The sequence below is a fragment of the Ranitomeya variabilis genome, chromosome 4 (assembly GCF_051348905.1).
Source record: "Ranitomeya variabilis isolate aRanVar5 chromosome 4, aRanVar5.hap1, whole genome shotgun sequence".
NCBI lineage: Eukaryota > Metazoa > Chordata > Amphibia > Anura > Dendrobatidae > Ranitomeya > Ranitomeya variabilis.
Window position 1 is genome coordinate 438,332,625 of NC_135235.1, and position 19,437 is coordinate 438,352,061.

The following is a 19,437-nucleotide window of genomic DNA, read 5'->3' on the forward strand; positions in this document are numbered from 1 at the left end:
CATTTGGACTGTAGATCAGCCTGGAAGTGTGAAATGCACTGCAGCAAAAAAGAATGTTATTTCTTTGTTTATTTTTTTTTTAAATTGTGAAAAGTCTTTTCAGAGGGTCATTTATTATTCAACCCCTCAACCCACCAGAATTCTGTTTGGTTCCCCTAAAGTATTAAGAAGTAGTTCAGGCACAAAGAACAATGAGCTTCACATGTTTGGATTAATTATCTCTTTTTACAGCCTTTTCTGACTATTTAAGACCCTCCCCAAACTTGTGAACAGCACTCAAACATGGTCAACATGGGAAAGACAAAGGAGCATTCCAAGGCCATCAGAGACAAGATCGTGGAGGGTCACAAGGCTGGCAAGGGGTACAAAACCCTTTCCAAGGAGTTGGGCCTACCTGTCTCCACTGTTGGGAGCATCATCCGGAAGTGGAAGGCTTATGGAACTACTGTTAGCCTTCCACGGCCTGGACAGCCTTTGAAAGTTTCCTCCCGTGCCGAGGCCAGGCTTGTCCAAAGAGTCAAGGCTAACCCAAGGACAACAAGGAAGGAGCTCCGGGAAGATCTCATGGCAGTGGGGACATTGGTTTCAGTCAATACCATAAGTAACGTACTCCACCGCAATGGTCTCCGTTCCAGACGAGCCCGTAAGGTACCTTTACTTTCAAAGCGTCATGTCAAGGCTCGTCTACAGTTTGCTCATGATCACTTGGAGGACTCTGAGACTGACTGGTTCAAGGTTCTCTGGTCTGATGAGACCAAGATCGAGATCTTTGGTGCCAACCACACGTGACGTTTGGAGACTGGATGGCACTGCATACGACCCCAAGAATACCATCCCTACAGTCAAGCATGGTGGTGGCAGCATCATGCTGTGGGGCTGTTTCTCAGCCAAGGGGCCTGGCCATCTGGTCCGCATCCATGGGAAAATGGATAGCACGGCCTACCTGGAGATTTTGGCCAAGAACCTCTGCTCCTCCATCAAGGATCTTAAGATGGGTCGTCATTTCATCTTCCAACAAGACAACGACCCAAAGCACACAGCCAAGAAAACCAAGGCCTGGTTCAAGAGGCAAAAAATCAAGGTGTTGCAGTGGCCTAGTCAGTCTCCTGACCTTAACCCAATTGAAAACTTGTGGAAGGAGCTCAAGATTAAAGTCCACATGAGACACCCAAAGAACCTAGATAACTTGGAGAAGATCTGCATGGAGGAGTGGGCCAAGATATCTCCAGAGACCTGTGCCTGCCTGATCAGGTCTTAGTAAAGACGATTATTAGCTGTAATTGCAAACAAAGGTTATTCCACAAAATATTAAACCTAGGGGTTGAATAATAATTGACCCACACTTTTATGTTTAAAATTTATAAAAATTTAACTGAGCAACAAAACTTTTTGGTTTGTAAGAGTTATGCATCTGTTAATAAATCCTGCTCTTGTTTGAAGTTTGAAGGCTCTAACTTATTTGCATCTTATTAAACCTGCTAAATCTGCAGGGGGTTGAATACTACTTGTAGGCACTGTAATTTCACACAAACCTCAAAAATGGGCTGGACAAGATTGTTGGCAACTTTCCAAAACTGTGGGTTTCCAACTTTGTTTTAAGCATGTGATTCTCATTCAAACTCACCTGTGGCAAGTAACAGGTGTGAGCAATATGAAAATCACACCTGAAACCAGATAAAAAGGGGAGAAGCTGACACCATCTTTGTATTGACTGTCTGAGTGTGCCACCTTAGGCATGGAGAACAGAAAGAGAACAGAAAGAGAAGAACTGAACCGTCTGTGGACTTGAGAATCAAAATAATAGAAAAATATCAACAATCTCAAGGCTACAAGTCCATCTCCAGAGATCTTGATGTTCCTTTGTTCACGATGGGCAACATAAACAAAAAGTATACAACCCACGGCACTGTAGCCAATCTCCCTGGATGTGGATGGCAGAGAAAAATTGATGAAAGGTTGCAATGCAGGATAGTTCAGATGGTGGATAAGCAGCCCCAATGAAGTGCCAAAGAAACTAAAGCTGTCTTGCAAATATGGTGGAAGTTCAAAGATGTTTTGGTGTTATTTTGACGCATCTGGCACTAGGTGCCTTGACTGTGTGCAAGGCATCATGAAATTTGAAGATTACCAAAGGAGTTTGGGTTCCAATGTACACTGCTCAAAAAAATAAAGGGAACACTTAAACAACAGAATATAACTCCAAGTAAATCAAACATCTGTGAAATCAAACTGTCCACTTAGGAAGCAACACTGTTTGACAATCAATTTCACATGCTGTTGTGCAAATGGAATAGACAACAGATGGAAATTATTGGCAATTATCAAGACACACTCATGAAAGGAGTGGTTCTGCAAGTGGGGACCACAGACCACATCTCAGTACCAATGCTTTCTGGCTGATGTTTTGGTCACTTTTGAATGTTGGTTGTGCTTTCACACTTGTGGTAGCATGAGACGGACTCTACAACCCACACAAGTGGCTCAGGTAGTGCAGCTCATCCAGGATGGCACATCAATGCGAGCTGTGGCAAGAAGGTTTGCTGTGTCTGTCAGTGTAGTGTCCAGAGTCTGGAGGCCAGTACACCAGGAGACGTGGAGGGAGCAGTAGGAGGGCAACAACCCAGCAGCAGGACAGCTACCTCAGCCTTTGTGCAAGGAGGAACAGGAGGAGCACTGACAGAGCCATGAAAAATGACCTCCAGCAGGCCACAACCGTGTCTGCATGAACGGTTAGAAACCGACTCCATGAGGATAGTCTGAGTTCTCAATGTCCACAGATGGGGGTTGTGCTCACAGCCCAATGCTGTGCAGGGCGCTTGGCATTTGTCACAGAGCACCAGGATTGGCAAATTTGCCACTGGCACCCTGTGCTCTTCACAGATGAAAGCAGGTTCACACTGAGCACATGTGACAGACGTGACAGAGTCTGGAGACGCCATGGAGAGCAATCTGTTGCCTGCAATATCCTTCAGCATGACCAGTTTGGAAGTGGGTCAGTAATGTGTGGGGTGGCATTTCTTTTAAGGGCCGCACAGCCCTCCATGTGCTCGCCAGAGGTAGCCTGACTGCCATTAGGTACCGAGATGAGATCCTCAGACACTTTGTAAGACCATATGCTGGTGTGGTTGGCCCTGGGTTCATCCTAATGCAGGACAATGCCAGACCTCATGTGGTTTGAGTGTGTCAGCAGTTCCTGCAAGATGAAGGCATTGAAGCTATGCACTGGACCGCCCCTTCCCCAGACCTGAATCCGATTGAACACATCTGGGACATCATGTCTCGCACCATCCACCAACGTCACGTTGCACCACAGACTGTCAAGGAGTTGGAGGATGTTTTAGTCCAGTTCTGGGAGGAGATCCCTCAGGAGACCATCCGCTGTCCCTTCAGGAGAATGCCCAGGTGTTGTAGCGAGGTCACACAGGCACGTGGAGGCCACACACACTACTGAGCATCATTTCCTTGTCTTGAGGCATTTCCACTGAAGTTGGATCAGCCTGCAACTTCATTTTCCACTTTGATTTTGAGCATCATTCCAACTGCAGACCTCTGTAGAATATTAGTTGTGATTTATGTTGATAATTTTTAGGTTTTAGGTTTTTAGATTTCAACACATTCCACTGTGTAATGAATAAAGATTTACAACTGGAATATTTCATTCAGTGATATCTAGGATGTGGGATTTTAGTGTTCCCTTTATTTTTTTGAGCAGTGTAGTTCCCAGTGTCAAAAAGCTGGGTTTGCATCCTAGGTCATGGGTCTTCTTGTAGGACAATAACCCCAAACATACTTCAAAAAGAAACCAGAAATGGATGGAAAGAAAGCACTGGAGATTTCTAAAGTGACCAACAATGAGTCCAGATCTAAATCCCATTTAACACCTGTGGAGAGATCTGTTGGGAGAAGTCATTCTTCAAATATGAGAGACCTGGTGCAGTTTGCAAAAAAAGAGTGGTCAAAAATTCCAGTTGAGAGTTGTAAGAAGCTTGTTGGTGGTTATATAAAGTTATTAATTACAGTTATTTATTCCAAAGGGTGTGAAACAAAATATTAAGTTGAGGGTACCAACAATTTTGTCTGTCCCATTTTTGGGGCTTTGTGTGAAATTAGGTCCAAATTACCTTTTTTTCCCCAGCTTTTTGTGTTGTTCCAATACAAACAAAGGAAATAAACAGGTCTATAACAAAACGTGTATTTGCAACAATTTTCTGGGTGAAATATTTCATTTTCAGGAACAATTTCAAGGGTGTCTACACTATCGGCTATGGATTTACACAAAGCACTGGAGAGTTCTGAAGTGGCCAGCAATGAGTCCAGATCTAAATCCCATTTAACACCTGTGTAGAGATGTTAAAATTGCTGTTTGGAGAAAGCACCCTTCAAATATGAGACCTGGAGCAGTCTGAAAAAGAATAGTGGTCCAAAATTGTAGTTGAGAGGTGTAAGAAACTTGCTGATGATTATAGGAAGTGATTGATTGTGGTGTAAAACGTGTAATTGCAATAATTTTCTGGGGTAAATACATCATTTTCTGGAACAACTTCAGGAACACTTTTGGCCATGACTATATGTCTAATAATGAGAAATGACACAGGAAAAACGTATGATAATGGTAAATATCCCAGAGAGGCGCTTCCGTTTCAAAGACGGAGATTCCAAGGAAGATCATTAGAATATCAACATGAATGATGAATTTTCAGCAGTAATGCCTGTAATAGTTTTATTAATAAAAACATGCAGCGGCGCACTCAAGAGACATAGTGTCGCAACCACAGCACATACAGTATAATTATAGAATTAAAACACAACGCGTTTCAACTGATTCAGCCTTCATCATGTGTCTAAAATTATATGCATTATACAGATAATTTATGTCTTGCCTTGTTTTTATGGGTGGAGTTTCCTAGATTGGAGTCATTTCTCTATATGCTTCTCATATGATAAATAATTAAAATAAATGAATTGATTGTATATGCATATATAGAATAGCAAATATAATCCCAATAGAGCATATTATCATTTGTCCCAAAGCTCTAGGGGCACTATCCATCCAAAAATATGTCTAAAAAAACCTTTCTTCCATGGTTCACTGGAATGGCAGCATGCTTGTGAATGAACTTATTGTTAAGGTTTGGCGGAACGCACCAAATATTTATTTATAGAGTATTAGGTGCGTTCGCAACCCGGGGTCCACCGTGCAGGAGTAAAACCTGCTGCTAGTAACTGACGGTACTATATGACGGTATAAGTGAACTCTGTTACTTCACAGAGTCACTTAAGACAAGAGAACGCTGTGCCCTGCACAGCTCACAGAGGAACAGAGCTACCAAATAGAGCGAACAGTGGTCATGCAGTCAGAATAGCACACGCAAAACTCCTCACCGGAGGAGACGGTATTCTAGGGGCTTATTTCAGCCGGGCCCTGAATCCACACACACAAAACTCCTCACTGGAGGTGCCGGCATTCTAGGGGCTTATTTCAGCTGAACCCTGAAACCACATACAAATTACACTGGCGCTGAACACGTAACTTAGTTGATACTAGCGCATGGCCGTGCGGACATGCAAACCTTTTATAGCTGCAGCAACTTAAGGACCTTCCTAGAGGAACAATGGGAGCTGCTGCAGTACTTGAGCATGTGACCCCCGACCTCAAATGAGAGGTCTTACCCTGGGCATGCTCAGAAGGGGAAAAGCAGGACTTAGTCTCAGAGACGTCTGCTCGCCGCTGACCAGTACTGGTTACAATGGCTGAGCCTGGAAAGGCAGCAATAATCATCTGCACCGTATCAGGCTGAGCCAGACGCTGGGACCGACGTCTTCGCTGAGCAGGCACCACTGCGGCTGGAGAAGAATGGGAGACCGCAGCGGAGATGGCTCGAGACTCCCCCTGTGCAGAGTTGGGAACTTGACCCCTAACACTTATATTCGTACATTGAAGTCTAGTGTTGAGTCTAACTGCACAAATGCAAGTATGTAAATTACTCTTGTTCATCCCAATACTAATACATGCACTATGCTTAGATTGCACTCCCCTTTTTTCTCCACCTTCCTCTTCCCTTTCCAGGCTCCAAGTGACAGTAAAAAAGTATTGAACAATTGAAGAAAGAGAGGTGCAAAAAGCCATGGAAAGTCATGACACCAGCTGAAATGTATTTGTAATTAGAAAGCAATCCTGCCACTTAGTGAAAAATAATATCAGCTGGTTCAACTGATGGCATATACAAAGGTGTCTCATTATCAAGGGTAAAACCAGTGAGTTGTGTTAAGATCTTTGCAACGGCTTTGGTTCAAGAAGAATTTCTAAACTACTGAAGCTTCCAGTGAGCACTGTTGGGGCCATAATCTGGAAGTGGAATGAGCATCATTTCACCATAAAGATTTCAGGCAGAGGAGTAAAAAGAATTATCAGCAAGTACATTTGTTTCAAAGAAAATGATAAGTAATGCACTCAAGCTGAACGAAAAGCATGTTCAAGCATGTTTATTAAAGTTTGCTCAAAAACATTAAGACAAGTCTGGGAAATACTGGGAGTACTGGGAGAGTATAGTCTCTTCTGATGAGACCAAAACTGAATTCTTTGGATGCCATAAAACACACAATGCTGGGAGGCCAAAAGGCAAGGCATAGCACCCCAAACACATTATACCAACAATGAAGTTTGGAGGTGGGAACTCCATGGTGTAGGGTAGTTTTTCAGCATACAGCACTGGCAAGCATCGTATAATTGAAGGAAGGATGAATGGACAAGTCTACAGAGACATTCTTGATAAAAATCTGCTGCTATCTACCTGGATGATGAAGATGAAACAGGGGTGGACATTTCAACAAGACAATGATCCCAAACACACAGCCAAGGAAACTCTCAATTGGTTTCAGAGAAAGAAAGTAAAGCTACTATAAGGGCACAGCCAATCACCCGATTTGAATCCAATAGAAAATGTATGGAAAGAACTAAAACTCAGAGTTCATAGAAGAAGCCCACAGAACCTTCAGGATTTGAAGAGTGTTTGTGTGGAAGAATAGGATAAAATCACACCTGAGCAATGCATGCGGCTAGTTTCTCCAAACAGGAGGCATCTTGAAGCTGTCATCACCCACAAAGCCCTTTCTTCGAAGTATTAATTAAATTTCACTAAGTGCGTTCAATACTTTTTCCCTGTGTCATTTCTCACTATTACACATAGCTTAATTTATGGACATTATTGTTTGATTTATTTGCCTGTGTGGATTGAATGGGTTGTTATCGACATCTGGTGAGAATTTCATGCCAATAGTACCTTTAGAAACATATTTACTTAGAAAATTGGTGACCTGTTAAATACTTATTTCATCCACTGTATATACCATTATCTTGGATTTGGAAATTCCTTTGCATTGTACAGGTTCTGCAGTCACAAAATCAGGTGTGGATATCCCAGCGTTAGTCAATCAGGAACTAAGGCTCTCCATCAGCATGTGAAGTGGCATCACCTGCTCACATTGAAAAAGCAAAATGACCACAATATGAACAAGGCTCAAGCTGTCCTTTTCTTCATGATCGTCTTTCTGGTAGCCAGGCGGCATCTACAATTAGTGCCTGGTCATTGTCACTATTACTATCATAATCATCTACTGCTTTTCACACTCTTCCTTCTCTTCTTTGTTGCATCATTAATTATCCATATGTGTGGCCAGCAAACATCAATTCAAGATGTGTTCATTGATCCATTTGTGCGGAAATTCAACTCCCACATATTCAAGTTCACCACAATTGCTGCTTTTCCACCTAGATACTATTGCTTTTTAAAACGATGGCTTGAGCTCAGCCTTGATGAAGAATGCCTTGCTGACATTATTTCAAGAAGATAGCCATCCCTGCTTTGTACTTTTATATAGCATGGACCCTAGGCTACTCGTTGGAATAGCCAATGTGTTGCAAGGTATACTAACCATCAACAGCCAGGAACAGTAAACGGGCCATGATGTCAATGTTTTGAATGGCCACGATTCACTACTGCCAGCAGGCCAGGTGGTGACACAACCATGGTTGGGCAGTACGTCTGGTTCCAATATCACGTGGCAGTTATGCACATTCTTTACATCCTGCTCAATGGACATTTCCCCATTTTCAACTGCAAGAGTGCAGAACTTTGTAAAGTTACACTTGCTCTCTGCATGCCAGACATCCACGATTTGAGTACATAACATTTTGTGAGTAAATATACCAAATTGAACAAGGTGGTGCTCATGGACAGGAGAGTATGTTGGCATTCAATAATTCTGATGTGATGAAGAACAACTTCTAGGATTTGCAGCCACAGAGCAATGTGACTGATTATATCCTGATTTGTGAAGTTGTAATGTATTGAAATTCCCGGATTTCCTGTTCCGGATGCCGAGCTATCGAGACTTGCTCTCCGGAACCTATTAGCCAACCCAAGTTTGGACTCTCGCTTCAGCCCCAATGAACCCGTTGAGATGTCAGTCGTCCAGTTTGGACCTCCCCCTAGGAAGTTATGACTCATCCTAGAAATTGGGAATTATTTCAGCTAGGAGGTCAAGGGAGAAGAATTCAGCCCAACCCAGAGGGGCGGTGGCAAATATGGGAGGGGGCGAGCTAGGGGTTAAAAGCTAGCTACCCACCTTTAGCCTTTGTCATTGTTCTGCCATGGAAGCCACGTCACATCACGTGTGGGAAAGGAGCAGAAACTAAGAAGGTGCCTGTGGATACGAGAGCTTCCCTCTATCCACACGTGATAAGAAGCGGTAACATGACACATACAGATAACTGCTATCCCCAACCTGTACCCTACTTTCATCTCTACTTCTGGTTGTAATCTCTGCATATTACTCTGTATATATTTGTAGTATCTAGTGCGCCTTTCGACAATTAAAATATCAATTAATTTTGGGCTGCTCATTTATCTTGAAACCCGATTTCCCATGTCCATGAGTCTGGCTAGTACTTATACGCTACCTGGGTTGGTTTCTGACCTGATATAAGCTTGTTAACAGACCGGGCTTATATCTAACGAGGAACTGGTAGCAGCATACTGTCCTGGTGTTATTGGGGGTTCCTGGCAGTGATGGATCGAAGGTTTATATATATATATATATTTCCGGCCTGGGACTGGTGATATATATACAGCCCTCACTGCAGAGTGCCCCGATAACCAGTATGTGACAAGGCAGCCTCTCCGGCGACTACTTATCCTAGGTGCAGTTCCCTGACTGACCTGAGGGTAAGGGGGCTACTAGAGAGCTCTGACTGTGCAAGCTCCATCACAGATTAGTGACTGCGGGGGGATAGAAGTATACTCCTCTCGTGTGTGTTTTCTTTACACCTTATAATGTATTAAAACTTCTAATCTTTGTATTATCTGGAAACCCTCTTAGGGTAAGTCATTGTATGGCCAATGGAAGTGTGCCATTAAAATTTGACAATTACAACAAACACGAATACACAAATTTTTTGTGAAAATGTCTATTAAAAGTTGGTTGTAGGTCTATGTGCATCATGCTATGTGATTATGACCATGTCTCATCTTTGTTTAGGAACAACGATCTATACAGGGTGAAATATCATTGATTGGGAAGGCTTTATTAGAGACGCAGTTGACAGGGGACAACGATGAGAAGGAAACTATGAAGAAAAATGAGGTAATGAAACCTGCCATCAGCCTATTATAGCAAATACTGGTATTTCCAATGAAATAACCATTATAGAGCATCTTTACCGATAGCTCAGTTCCTCTGTTACTCATCCTGATTAATGAATACATTCACAACTTGGTGTTCTTTTAGTCAAAAAGGCATGTCTCTACACCAGGGGTCCTCAATCTGTAGCTTGGGATCCAGATGTGGCTCGTGGTCTTATGATATGTGGCTTACAGCTGTCTGCCAGCTTGGTGCATTAGCACCAGGGAGAGCAACCTGTTATAAAGAGAAGGTCTTCAATTGGTGAATTTTGTGAGTGGCCAGTATAGAAGGACAGATCAGGATGTGCATACACTGGCAGAGGAGACCGGGGAAAGAACTGAATATTGTAAGCTGGAGAAAGGATGATACTGCTAGTGATATCAGGTACTTGAATATGGATGTAATAGATGTAATAGTGTGGTGAGGGTGCATCATATCAGAATACTGAATGGGGTAAAGTAGGAACCCTTGTATATAAGTATACTGCTTATATGGGAGGGGGCCACAAGGTCTTAGTTTACTTTCTGTGGGGAAGCTTTGGCTATCATCATACAGATCATAGTGGATTCTGAGTGTCACTAGTGTGTGGAGAGAGGGGTGGAGGCTAAATGTGGCTCACGACCATTTCTTAGACTTGAATGTGGCTCTCAAGTTAAAAAAGGTTGGGGACCATTGCCCTACAAACTCACCATTGATTAGATAATGTCAATTTGTTAATGTTCACACCCCTAACTAGTAACACCTAGGTGTTAATTTATATATTTCTAGGAGGAATAACAGAGGAATAGCAGTAATATAGTTATAAGTAGAGCTGCTCAAGAACCTTTCTATAACGAATACAGTTATTTAGTGAAACAGACTTATCAGGAGAGATGACTGGTTGTCTTCAAAGGGGTTGCCTCATATTATTAAATGGGTAACATATCAAAGTTCATGTAAAAGCAACCAACTTTGCAATTTCTCTCTTTTAAAAAATCTTCTCTGTTCATAAAAATAGTGGAATTTTTAATTTCATGGTTTACTGTTCTTTGCCTAGGTTATCCGCCACCTCTGTAATCTGTCGACATTCTCTTAGGCAAGGAACACAGAGTTTACAAGTTCTTTGCTATAGTTACTGCTGTGAAGCTTACCGGATTGCTGGATCCAGGCAGATTCAGTTCCCCTACTCTCCTCCGATGTTGCAGAAGCAAAGCTGCCTCTGTTCGCAACATTGGAGGAGCACAGAGTACGGACTAGTGGTGCAAATAAGCCACTGGTCTGTACTGTCCATAACAACATCACCATCCTCTGGCAAGCAGGAAGTTGGGAGGCAGGGGAGTGGTATGCTCCTGCAAATACATTTTAAGGTCCCCCTTAAAATCTTTTAAATAATTATGTTTGGGATATGTTGTCCTCATGAGAGTGCCCCTGATATCAGAACCATTTGTATTATTTCTAAAATGTAGTTTTGAGATAATTCAGTTACATTAGGCTCTGTATGGCTAAATACTGAGTTAGAGGAGCTTTACTGCTGTTCGCTCTCCCTTGATATACAGGTACTGGCATATGACTAGTCTGATTTGTTTTCAATCCAGTAATGACTATGATATTTCTGACTAATGGAAAGATTTACAGCCAAATACCTAATCCCTGCCGTGTACCGCGGTGACCTTATTAAACAGAAAGAATCTGACTCTTAAAAATTGTAAAAGGATAACAACATAGTTTGTGACTATTTCAGGTCAATTTTCTGTATGAAGTGGGATGTTATAGGAATATTAGTTAACTTCATGTAAACTTGTGACAGATATGTTTTTTTATTAACATCAAAAAGACTTTATTTGCAAGATTTCATCTGTCATGAGGTTTAGCCAGATAGAACAGTTGTATCCAACTCATGGCTCTCCAGCTGTAGCTAAGCTAAAAAAAAGGCAGCCTGATGGAGTATTCTGTGAGCTGTAGTTTTGCAAAACTAACCCTGTTCTAACTTCAGTTACAAATTATATTCGTTTTTTAATTTTGTGCAGCAGTTAAAAAGTGTGTTGTGTCAGGGAAACCATCAGCAAGCAGATGAGCTTGCTGAAGGTTTCAGGACAATGGTGTACTGTCCTGAATGGACTTATGATTTTTTGTGGCTTGGTAACATATCACTACTCAGACAGGTCTGCTCATAGAATATACATAACCAATATCCATCATAAATATAAATGCAAACATTATGTGTATATACACAATTTATAATGTATTTGGAGTTCGCACTCCAAATACCTTAGTTGTAGTAAAGATAAAGTCATAATAGGATCCTTCAATAGTCTGATTATTTTCAGCTTACAGGGAGCAAGAGAATCGTACATATGATGCACATAATAAAGAAAATAGAAAGAAACTAAAAAGTAAATGAAAATATAGTATTATGGTATAATAAGATACTAGATTTGTAGACAACATAGCCAATTGTACTGAAAGGGGGAACACACCTTAGAAATCATGTTGCTTTGTAACACAATATGGAAAATAATTTTCAAAATCATACGGTATATGCCTAAAACATTTATTTTTTTTGTCAGAGAATACTATAGCAACAAGAATATCACATATCCTGGATATGAATGAAGCTGATTTCTACAATGTAATGCTTATTTTAATACATTTCCAACAAAACTCCATTTTGCTTTATCATTCTTGAAGGGGAAACCTTCATTGTGCAAGTCCAACAGTAAATTTGTTGGTACATCCATGTGTATCCATAACAAACACTGAAATTCCTATTATCATCACTTCATGCCCACTTAATCTTTTTTCTTGCCTTCCCCTACAGTGACTCACTGGTATGTGAATACTGATTGGTAAAGTGCGTCTCTAAAAATCCTCTTCACAATTTCTGTATTCTTTCCCATATTTATTTCTGTGCAGCTATTGCAAGAAAACCATTGTGTTCTTGCCTACTGCTCCTTCACCCCAAATATCTCCAGAATCAGTAACTGAAGAAGTTTTGAAGTTGCTGGGAAGCAATATTTGATTTCCCAGTCTCATTTAATCAACGAATAAATTATTTCTTCTTCCAGACACATCTATATGATCTTATCGATGTTTTTGGGCCTCCACAACCTCCGTCGTCAAGTATTTGGGACTCCCAAGTTGCTAGCTCTGATTCATCAATGAACACAAGCTCTTTCTTTCCAGCTTGGGGAACATCGAGTAAGTGACTACGTACAGAACAAGATTGGGACTTACTTATTCTACATTGTTACATGATGGTATCTCTCATAGAGATAATTGCTTAATTCATAATAAGAGCTATTGTGATGTCTTCTCATCAGCAGCTGAAAAGCTGATTCAGTTTTCTTTGAATTAGTGATGTTACAGAATATCTTTTGTGGGACCTCTAGGAAGTAAATATTCTGGCATTACTGTTCTATTAAGTCTTCACCAAAAAATTTGTAGGGGCAGAAATAGCAAAAATGACGTGAAAAAGACCTGTGTTTGTTGCCATGGTTTGTTGCCGTATAAAGATAACCTCCAATCTCTGATGTCAGCTGCTCCCATCATCCGACGCCTGCTGCAGCTAATAACAGAGAGAGCAGGAGCAGTTGATGGGTGTACTCAATAGTCGGCTCCTGCTCTGTAAATAAATAATTTAAAAAAAAGGGGGTGGGTTCCCCTGTATTTTTGATAACCAACCAGGCAAAACTCACAGCTGGGGAATGCAACCCTCAGCTGTCAGCTTCAGCAAGGCTGGCTGTCGAGAATAGAGGGGTCCCCTCGCTGTATTTTTAAATTATTTATATAAATAATTTTAAAAAAGGTGTGAGGTCCCCCTTATTTTTGACAACCAGCCTTGCTAAAGCAGACAGCTGGGGGCTGTGAGAAAAACTTATGACGTGGGACAGAATGATGGATAGGTAAGGGATATTGTTTTTTTATTCCTGTGCTATAACAAAAGGCGAGGGCTTTGGTGGAATAGTGTTAGGTGAGTATAACTGTGTTTGTTATTTTTAAAGAAAAAAGTAAAAGTGTATTATGTTTTATTTCAATTAAAAGACTTTATTCTGGCTGTGAGTTTATTTACAATACAACTATAGGGTTAGTAATGGAGAGGTGTCTTATAGACACCTCTCCATTACTAATCTGTGGGCTTGATGTCACCTGACAATACAAAAGGGACATCAACCCCACAAATATTAACCCCACTTGCCATCTCTACTGGGCAAGTGGGAAGAGCCAGGAAAAGTGCCAAAATTGGCACATCTAATAGATGTTGCTTTTCTGGGCAGCTGCGGGCTGCTATTTTTAGGCTGGGGGGCCAATATCCATGTCCCCTTACCAGCCTGAGATTACCAGCCCCAAGCTGTCTGCTTTAGCAAGGCTGGTTGTCAAAAATGAGGGGGACCCCATGCCGTTTTTTTTAAATTATTTATTTAAATAATTAAAAAATACGGTGTGGGGACCCCTCTATTCTTGATAACCAGCCTTGCTGAAGCTGACAGATGAGGGCATTGTTTAAAAAAAATTATTTACAGTGCAGGAGTCGGCTAATGAATACACCCATCAGCCGCTCCTGCTCTCGCTGTTATTAGCAGCAGGCATCGGATGGTGGGAACAGTAGTCCCATCAGTTGACACCAGTGACCGTAGGTAAACTTTATACCTCCGATCACAGCTGAGCGCTCACGCTGTCTTTTGACAGTGTGGGAACCGCCACCCTCTGACTGGCGGGGAAGATTTAATTGCCAATCAGAAGTGGTGCTTGCCGTGCTGTCATGCACATGACAGCGTGGCAAACGCTGGATGTTCGGGCACCCCATTCAAGTGAATGGGATCCAGGTTTGAATCCGGGTACAGTTCTGGTACCCGAACCCAATCAGTGAGAGTCTAGGTCCTTAGGCTTTCTTGTCACACAATAATCTACTTTGTAGTGCTCTGCTTGGCCCATACTGAGATCTATGCCTACACTCATACAGGAGCTCAGAGCTCAGGCTATGTGCACACGTCAGGATTTCTGGCAGAAATTTTCCTGACAAAAACTGGACATTTCTGCCAGAAATCCGCATGCGTTTTTACCGCGATTTTACCGCGGTTTTTTTGCGTTTTTTTCCCAATGCATAGAATAGCGGGAAAAACGCGAAAAAAACTCAAAATTAATGAACATGCTGCTTTTTTTACCGCGATGCGTTTTTTTCGTGGAAAAAAAACGCATCATGTGCACAAAAATTGCAGAATGCATTCTAAATGATAGGATGCATAATGCATGCGGTTTTAATGAGTTTTTATAGCGTTTTTATCGTGAAAAAACACGAAAAAAAAGCGAAAAATTCCACAATTTACAAGTTCTACAATTTAAGGCTATGGCCACACTATCAGTATTTGGTCAAAATTTTCCATCAGTATTTGTAAGCCAAAACCAGGTCAGGAACAAACATACACTGTGTTCCAAATTATTATGCACAAAGAGTTTAGGAGTGATAAAGTTAGAATTTTTTTGTTTTTCATTTAAACTCATTGATGGTGATGTGTGTCAGGGCTCTTTATATCACTGAAAGCAATTGCAGATACCTGTGCACATTAGTTTGGCAGATGTGTCCAAATAAAGGCAAGACTACTTAAGAAGGCTGTTCCACATTATTAAGCAGCCTACATTTTTGGCCAAAATGGGAAAGAAAAAGGATGTGTCGGCTGCTGAGAAGCAACAAATTGTGGAGTATTTAGGTCAAGGCATGACTACAATCAACATTGCCAAGACACTTCATTGTGATTATCGCACAATCAAGAAGTATGTAGCTGATTCCCAGCACACACGTGTGCGTGCTGATAAGGAAAAATTGAGGACTCTTTCCAACAGGCAATTGCTTAAGGTTAAAAGAGCAGCTGCAAAACTGCCTTGTCATAGCAGCAGACAAGTTTTTGAAGCTGCTGGTGCCTCCAACGTCCCCAGAACAACAAGATGCAGGGTCCTTCAGAGGTGCGTAAGCCATCCTGTCAACCACCTCTATCCACTGCACACAAGCAGAAACGGCTCCAGTGGGCCAAACGATACATGAAGACTGACTTCCAAACTGTTTTGTTCACCGATGAGTGCCGTGCAACGCTCGATGGTCCAGATGGATGGAGTGGAGGATGGCTGTTTGATGGACACCCCATGAAAACACGGCTAAGGCGCCAACAAGGAGGAGGTGGAGTAATGTTTTGGGCTGGAATCATGGGGAGAGAGATTGTCGGTCCCCTTTATGATCCCTGAAGGGGTAAAGATGAACTCCATAATCTATGTGGAGTTTCTAAAAACACTTCCTGCCATGGTTCAAGAGGAAGAACCGTGCTTTCCGCAGCAAGATCATTTTCATGCATGATAATGCACCGTCTCATGCTGCAAAAAACACATCTGCATCTCTGGCTGCTATGGGCATAAAAGAGGACAAACTTATGGTGTGGCCACCATCTTCCCCTGGCCTCAACCCCATTGAGAACCTCTGGAGCATCATCAAAAGGAGTGTCTATGATGGCGGGAGGCAGTTCACATCTAAGCAACAGCTCTGGGAGGGTATTCTGTCCACATGCAAAACAATTGAAGCAGAAACCATCCAAAAACTGACAAATTCAATGGACGAGAGAGTTCAGAAGCTTCTTTTGAACAAGGGGTCCTATGTGCAAATGTAACATCACCTAGAATAAAGTTTTCACTTGAAAACTGTTTGATTTCATTTTGTAATAAGCTGATAATGCTTATAACTTCACAATTGACCATTTTTTTATTCAAAATAAAATAAAAAAGGTTGAAAACTCTGCTGTGCATAATAATTTGGAACATGCATTTTGAGTGTTTATTTTTTTTTTAAAAATACTGCTTTCATAGGCAGTTTGTTCCAAAACATTGCAATTATACTGGAATAGTAGATGACTGGAAAATAACAATGACTGCAATTCAGATAGGTAATTTAGAGAAAATATGAGGAAATATTATTTGCATAATAATTTGGAACACAGTGTAGAAAAAGTGTAATAGAAACATGTCACCAATTCTGCATTTTTGACTCACTCCTGGTTTTGGCTTACAAATACTGAAGTGAAATACTGACCAAATACTGATAGTGTGACAGTAGTCTTAGAGTGAAGGTCTCATCTTACCTTACATGCATGATCAGAGAAGCCTTGTACAATAGTTTATTCTTTTATTTGTCTTCTTATTTCAGATCAGAATTCGAGTGTTGTCACCTCTCTATTACCCTGGGATACTGTTTCTCAAAGTCCTCAGTTAAAAGAAGATAACCCAAGTCAAAGTATAATTTTTGGCTCTGATGAACCAACAGGTTGGCAAGATCCACAAATTCCAAAGAGCCCCCCATCTGATCCTTGGGGGGATAGTAAAAACAGTGAGTATGGCAATTTTCCGTTCCTTTTATTTCACCTTAATTGTTTCTTAGCAGAACTTCAGCCATTGACAACTTTTATCATGTTTACCATATGCCTTTTATCAATGTTTGCTTCTAAATGACATTGATGCTGGAAGCTGTTTAGCACATAGAGATGAACTCATTTTATATACCGTATTTTCCGGCGTATAAGACGACTTTTTAACCTCCGAAAATCTTCTTAAAAGTCGGGGGTCGTCTTATACGCCGGGAATCGACTTGTACGCCGGTGTATATGGTGGGTGGGGAGGGGGAGTGATCCTGATGACGAGGGGGCGTCTCACAGGAAAGTGAGTAATCCCCATTACCTTATCCTAGCGGTGCAGCGTGGGGGTGTCAGTGCTGGGAGCGGCGGCGGCTGCTGTGTTCTGGTGCGGCGGCTCCTCTTCTGTGTGGGGCCTCTGTGCTGTGAGGTGGCGGCGGCAGCGGCGTATCTTTATCCAGTTGGGGCTCCTCCGGCATCTCCTTAGCCCTGGAGGCCCCGCCGCAACTCCATCGGTGCAATGTGGTGGCCTCCGGGAAAATGGCCGCTGCTCAGATTCAGATCTCGTGTCCCGAGATTTCGGGACGAGATCTGAATCTGAGCAGCGGCCATTTTCCCGGAGGCCACCGCATCGCACCTATTGAGCTGCCTCCGGGAAAATGGCCGCTGCATTGCACTCATGGAGTTGCGGCGGGGGCTCCAGGGCTAAGGAGATGCCGGAGGAGCCCCAACTGGATAAAGATATGCCGCCGCCACCGCCACCGCACAGCACAGAGGCCCCACACAGAAGAGGAGCCGCCGCACCAGAGCACAGCAGCCGCCGCACCAGAGCACAGCAGCCGCCGCACCAGAGCACAGCAGCCGCCGCACCAGAGCACAGCAGCCGCCGCCGCCACTCCCAGCACTGAGACCCCCACGCTGCACCGCTACGATAAGGTAATGGGGGATACTCGCTTTCCTGTGAGACGCCCCCTCGTCATCAGGATCACTCCCCCCCCCCCCCAAAAGGCACATATTCACCGGCCCTATAAGACGACATAGGGTGTATAAGAAGACCCCCGACTTTTAAGAAGATTTTATATTTTAACTGGTAAAGTTGGGGGGTCGTCTTATACGCCCAGTCGTCTTATACGCCGGAAAATACGGTATATAAAATATATTTTATATGTTTACAAAATAATTTGAATTCAATCAGACTTTAATTTTAATTCAAAGTAACCACAGTATATGTAAAGGTGCACTAGATCTAAACATGAAACATAGCTAAAAAAATTGGCAATTTTCAAAGATAGCTGATAATGAAGTACAGTTAGTCCTCGGGTTACAATGGTCTCGAGTTACATCGTTTCGTGGTTACAATGCTTTATACGACACCGCATTCCGACTTACGCGTTTTTGCGTCTTAAGTCGAACTACTGCAACTACATGCAGTGGCGGAAGAATAGAGTCCAGTACTATACACTGTACCCGGTTACAAGAGGAAAACGAGTCTCCTGCATGCCATAACACCCTAATTATGTAGGGTACTGTGTTAGGATAGGTGTTTGGATAGGCTAAGTGCTGCAGTACTGTACTGTTATTATGGTACAGTACTGTATGAACGTATGATCCGACTTACATCGAAATTCGGTTTACGACACCGTGTAAGAACGGATCAACGTTGTAAGTCGAGGACTACCTGTACATAAAAAGGGATAGGTTAGAGAATCCAATGACAATCTCAAATAAAATTTTAAGTTAGTTATGTGTACCGATTAAAACCTTCAATTATTACACTCTTGGCTCCCAAATGCAAATTTTAGCTGGTTTCTCTTTTATTTGGATCAGAAATTAAGGAGGGGGATAGGGAGGATTGTGTAGCTGAAAAGAACAGAGAGCCTCTTTGTATGACGTCATTTACACCTCAGTTTTGCTAGAAATTTTCATAAATTTTTTTAAAACCAAGATAAAAGATGGAAAAATGTTGCAGACATTTCTGCGCTACATAAATAGTGCACTTTGGTGTTTCTAACTATGTAGTTTTGGGTTACCATTCAAAATAATGTGACCCATCCAACTCATTCGCAATAGTGCAACCAAGTTGTTGAATGCTATATCGTAAATGTTTTTATTAGATTTTTTTGCTTTTGAATAATGCTAAAAATATTGATGAAATACTGAAGTGGCTAAATTTAATTCTGATTCTAAACTAGCCCCCATAATTGTTTCCTCACATGTTCATCACATGGTGGGTGCTAAAAAGCTGTGCCCGTAACATACAGGGCACATGACGATTGTATTTCACAGCTAGTACCCACCTGTAACTTCCTCCACAGTTTAGATGATCTGGATAATATTACCCAGAGTTTCCTCATTAGGATTAGATGGTGCTGATGGGTTGTCATAACAGCCA

At 42.0% G+C, this 19,437-nt stretch overlaps 1 protein-coding gene across 4 annotated transcripts in view; it reads left to right on the forward strand.

The window, feature by feature from the left end:
- Nucleotides 1-19,437, forward strand: part of EPN3 (epsin 3) — a 107,252-nt gene that overhangs the window by 79,314 nt on the left and 8,501 nt on the right. For all 4 annotated transcript variants that reach the window (XM_077251457.1, XM_077251456.1, XM_077251455.1 and 1 more), the window contains exons 5-7: nt 9,538-9,642; nt 12,726-12,858; nt 16,844-17,023. In XM_077251457.1, coding sequence (XP_077107572.1) covers nt 9,538-9,642; nt 12,726-12,858; nt 16,844-17,023 — 418 coding nt within the window. The remainder of the gene's footprint in view (nt 1-9,537; nt 9,643-12,725; nt 12,859-16,843; nt 17,024-19,437) is intronic.